Consider the following 5,069-nt stretch of genomic DNA (forward strand, 5'->3'; position numbering starts at 1 on the left):
CTCCCCCCCCCCCCCCCCGCCGGCGGTGTGCCCCCACGGCCCGGCTCGGGGGCTGGAGGCGCCGGCGGGGGATCCCCCGGCGAGAAGCGCTGTGGGTTTCATGATGGTCGTCTGGCAGGAGCCACTCGAGCTCCCGGGCTGGAGGGCCGGTGGCTTACAGGCCTTCACCCGTTCACCCCTGCATTAGCTGTTGAGATGCAGAGTTGTCAATCTATTAATAAACTGTCGGTATCAAAGCTAGAGATTTAAAAGCCAAGGTTAAATGGGAAGGTTAAGGTGAAAGTTTGAGGTGCCGTATCCAGGAAAAGCTGTGTTGTCACTGACCTAATGAAGGTAAACTTCCCTTGCAAGGCAGTGCTGGCGGGAGAGTGCATTTCTGGGTTACATGAAAGGAGAAGTGTGGAGAAGCATGGGTCCGTTACATGTGTCCACCAATGCTGTGCTTTATCACCTTGTCTATAAGATGGCTTCTTGTCTTCTTGTCTATTTTTGGATTTTCTCCTAAACCCTTTGCTTGCAACCCTATGCGTTAATCCCCATGTTTTTCACTGTCCGATTGTACATACTGCTTTTTCTGTCCCGGGGCATTTGCCTCATGGATTCTCTGCTCTCTGTTCTTCCCCCTGCTTTCTCCCTGCTCACTGTGTCCTAACCCACCTCCAGCACAGCCCCTGGGTTATCCAACATAAACCTCAGGTACTATGAGCATTCCTACAGGCGTTGTAGAGCCAGGCGCTAGAGAAAATTTGGAAACTGCTGCCTTGTACAAGGGCAGGGTATTGCCCATCAGCAGGTCAGCATTAGTTACCTGTGTGGAGGCTCTTACTGCACAGCTCAGGCTGTGGTTTTTGGTCATTCTTCCTATAAGTATGCTCTGGTGAGCTTTTTCTTCATCCTGGCCTGCAAATACTAATTTCTGTGTGGTCTGCAGATTTTCTGAGCCTCCCTTTATGAGGAAAGTTGAGAATGTAAAGAGAGGTACGTTTGCAGGATAGTTTTTAGCGAGAAATTCTTTGCTGTGTATTTGTATAAGTTGGGTATGTAATACTTATATTTTTCATCAAGTGCTCATAAAAATGTTACATTTGAGTAGGGAACTGAGACTTACAGTTGCATCAGCACAAAAAATGGAGCAAAAACCTGATCACTGTTTTAAAGGTCGTACAATAAACAATATAGATGAAGTGCTTTTAGTCTCTTTTTTCTGTTGGAAAAGGAAACTGGTGTCCCTGGCTTAAGAAGATGATGATGTTGGTTTATTCAAGTATAGGGAGGCCTAATACATACTGTTCATCAGATCTTGAGCAAATCAGTCCTTGTGTCTCTTTTCCTGCTGGTAAACTGGCACTCATACTGCTTTTGTATATAAAGTGCTTTGAGATCTGATGATGGAAGGGCATTAAGTAAATCTTTTGATTTAGATGAAGGGGAGGATGCCAATAAGTTGCTAAAACTTGTATTTTATTTGAGGTGGTTCAGCGACTGGACTTAGAACTTTCACTTTACAAATTACTGATAACAGTACAGTAATTAGTGATGGTCTTAAACTGGTATTCTCCTTTCCTACAGCTCTAAGCTTTAAAAGAAGCCTTGTCTTGTATATTCCAGTTGAGAATTGCTCCCTTAAGGGCTTGTATCTCTGCATGCCTTAAGGCAACCGAAGTGATTGTTTTGTTTTCCAGAGCTGTAAGAATGTGAACATAATGGCTGGTGGTTTCAATGTATATTGTCTTTTTGTATTGTTTCTTTTTCTGAACTGTCATTTCAGGAAAATGATCTCTATAACTTTCATTTTGATTTGGATTTGATGTCTTGGGACTCGGATCTTTGGAATATTACAGGCCATGCTTATACAGGTAATTTACCTTTTGTATTTTGCAGGTGTGACTGTTCCCCCGCACCCTACAAGGGTGAGCTGTTACAACTTTAGGATAGTGGTAACTTATGTGAAACTATCTGATATCCTGCAGCGTTTAGCTCTGTGATGAGAAGTCATGCTGTGTTTCTGTAGGATGGGTACAGCTGGCGAGGACTGGCCTACAAGCTAAGCTGTTTAGTATCTTTAATCTCGCTATGTTTTCTGCTGTGCCTTGCTTCAGGAATTAAATAGCTGGTGTAGGTCATTGTGTCCTTTATTGATCTCCCATTGTTAAACACTTGTACAGTAAAATTTCTTTTCTGCCTCTTGCAGATGCAAGCATGAAGACAGAACCCTTATCACCAGCTACTTCAAATTGTTCGGTCCCTTCTCCGTCGTCTGTGGACTCTCCAGTGCAGAATGTGCCTGTATGCAGAAACCTCCATGTAACACAGATAGCAGCAGTCATTCAGAACCAGCTGTGACAAACAAAAAGCCCAGTGATTTACTTGTCTGACCAACTTCGTGACATAAGAGGAAACAGCTTATTTTTCCAACCCTTACAAAAACAACTTCCCTTCAGTGATGTTTTCCTTCCTCTCCTGCTGTGACCCATTCTAAAAAGAGCATGTTCAGTTCTGTTTCCTCAGTTGTGTGTATTGGCCTGGTTGCCAAGCAAAATGCCTTCTAAAGTCTAGCAGTTGCTGGCCTCTGCCCCCCTTCACTCTGCTGATAAGGAGAGGTACTTCTTTGATTTTCAGTGGTACTTAGCATTGACCAGAATAAAACTGCAAAACAAAACCTTTCTCCTGTTTGCTGAAGCAGCAAGAGAGATGTGATGAAAGGCTGTTATACTCTGAACTGCTAGTAGACACTTTTATGTGTTTCTGAAGCATTAATCTCACGTACTTTCTGTCTGCAGGATGATGTGGACTTCAGCTGTAGCTCCCAGATGTCTCCCATCTCTCTCTACAGCAAGAGCTGCAGAAGCCCTGCATCCCCCGAAGGAGATGGAGGGAAGAAGCCTGCTGTCAGCATTACTTCTCGGTCTGGTATGAAAGATTGAGTTACTTTGATTCTGCAGATAGTATGCGTATTGTCTTGCATACGGATGTTTAACTAACAGACAGTAGTATGTCTACTGATATGTCTACTTTTAACAATTATTATAGACGGGTAAAAAAACCCATACTGAAAGCCATGTTATTACTGCTTGAATTCTTTATTTTATATCTTTTGGTCCAACTCTAACTCTTTTTCCTTTCCTAGCAAATAATTCTGCAAGGACCCTGAAGAAGTGTGGTCAGACAGCGTCCAGGCCTTCGATACAACCCAAACGCCTTTTGCCTGCTGTACCTGAGGCTCAGGCAAACATTGGCATCCCAGCTAAAACCATCATTATTCAGACTCTTCCCACGCTTGTGCCACTGCCAAAGCATCAGCCAGTTGTTAACATCCAGCCAGCACCTGCTAAAGGTAGGTGAATTGTCATGACTGAGCCAGGTCTTGGGGGTAAACACTATGTCTGGTTGGGATGGTCGCTAGAATGAAGTTAGCTTTGGTGGGGTAGGTAAAAAAAGAGGGGTCCTACACACTTTGCTGAAAAAGCTTTGGGCTGAGAAGATGGCCTTATTCCTCTCTCATATAGTCCTGTGAGAAACAGCACTCACCTGGGCATTGCGTGGAATGGAAGACAGTATAGCAAAAGAGACTATGCTGAGCACTGGCAGCTGTGGAGGTAAAACTGCTGATTTAGAAGGATCTCTAGGGACCCTTTGCTCTACTTGTGATGGCAAGTGGAGCATAAGGTGATTACAGTGCTATTCTGTCATAACCAAAAGAGGATCCAGCAAAATCAGTTAGGATGGCTTGAGTGAAGCTTGAAAGGAGTGATAAAAGCTTTTTTTTACCACATGAAACTCTGCCACAGGATGGTGGGAACATGAGTTTATGGCTTTTTATCTCACTAAACAGCATTAAATAGGATGTTGTGAAATCTGCTGAGTTAAGAGAGCCATGTCAGAGGTTAGAACAGTTGCTTACAGCTGCAAGCTGATGTTAACAAGAGGCAAGTGACTTCCTGTCCATTGACAATTCTTCATTCCTCCTGTTGCCCTGTAACAGATTTTTGAATTAGCTTACGCCTTCATTTCCGAATCTCAAGCGTTATTTTAGTCTTCAGCTAAGGCAGTAGGGACATTACTTGCATTGCTGAAATTGTCAGATGCAGTTGCTTGTTTTCACCAGCTGATGGCTGCAGTCTCTTGCGGTTGACTGTACAGGCACTGAGGCGTGGCAGGAAAAGGAGACAAATACTTAAGGGCACGTATCTAGAAATTATTGCAATAGTGAAAAATTTGTCTTCATTACTAATTGCTCTTCCATCAGGAATTAAGCCAAAGCTGGAGATGCTGACATTTGTTACAACATGCCTAAGATTGTTGGACTGCTTAAAACACAGGTCAGCACAGTCAGTGTGACCTAATTCTTATTCCTTCTGATGTTCCAGCTGATAAAATACCATCTCGAATAAGGAATGTTGGGGATATGGATTTTCTGGATATAAGTATAGTACTGTGAAGATCAGCTTCTCCTTTTCCCTGAAGAAAAGTCAGGAGAGTAGTTTTTTTGAGGCACTATAGAGGAAATACTTTTTGGAAAGTATTTCCATGCCATGTATTTACTTTAACTGATGGTGTGTTTAAAAATTCTATAGTGCTGCTTCCATAACAAAAACCATAAGGATCTTTTTCGTTAATCAAAATCCCTTGCACATGACAAGTTGGAGCTACCAGTTTGAAATATGCTATTATCTTCAAAGGAGCATGAGGAATGATATTTTTACAGTCCCTTTCATAAAAGCTTAAAGAAGAAAGCATGATCTTAGAGCATCACATACTTTATGCATTAAAAAGAATCATAGAATCATTAAGGTTGGAAAAGACCTCTAAGATCATTGAGTCCAACCGTCAACCCAACACCACCATGCCCACTAAACCATGTCCCTAAGTGCCTCATCTACGCGTCTTTTAAATACCTCCAGGGATGGGGACTTGACCACTTCCCTGGGCAGCCTGTTCCAATGTTTAACCACTCTTTCAGTAAGGAAATTTTTCCTCATGTCCAATCTAAACCTCCCCTGGCGCAACTTGAGGCCATTTCCTCTCGTCCTATCGCTAGTTACTTGGGAGAAGAGACCAACACCCACCTC

General features: G+C 43.0%; 1 protein-coding gene across 1 annotated transcript in view; it reads left to right on the top strand.

Moving 5' to 3' along the window:
* Positions 1-950: 950 nt before the first annotated feature.
* Positions 951-5,069, top strand: part of ATF6 (activating transcription factor 6) — an 84,492-nt gene continuing 80,373 nt past the window's right edge. Inside the window, exons 1-5 of the mRNA XM_019473664.1 lie at positions 951-978; positions 1,692-1,856; positions 2,192-2,286; positions 2,781-2,910; positions 3,128-3,334. Coding sequence (XP_019329209.1) covers positions 951-978; positions 1,692-1,856; positions 2,192-2,286; positions 2,781-2,910; positions 3,128-3,334 — 625 coding nt within the window. The remainder of the gene's footprint in view (positions 979-1,691; positions 1,857-2,191; positions 2,287-2,780; positions 2,911-3,127; positions 3,335-5,069) is intronic.

The sequence above is a fragment of the Aptenodytes forsteri genome, unplaced genomic scaffold, assembly GCF_000699145.1.
Source record: "Aptenodytes forsteri isolate BGI_AS27 unplaced genomic scaffold, ASM69914v1 Scaffold104, whole genome shotgun sequence".
In the NCBI taxonomy this organism is placed as follows: Eukaryota; Metazoa; Chordata; class Aves; order Sphenisciformes; family Spheniscidae; genus Aptenodytes; species Aptenodytes forsteri.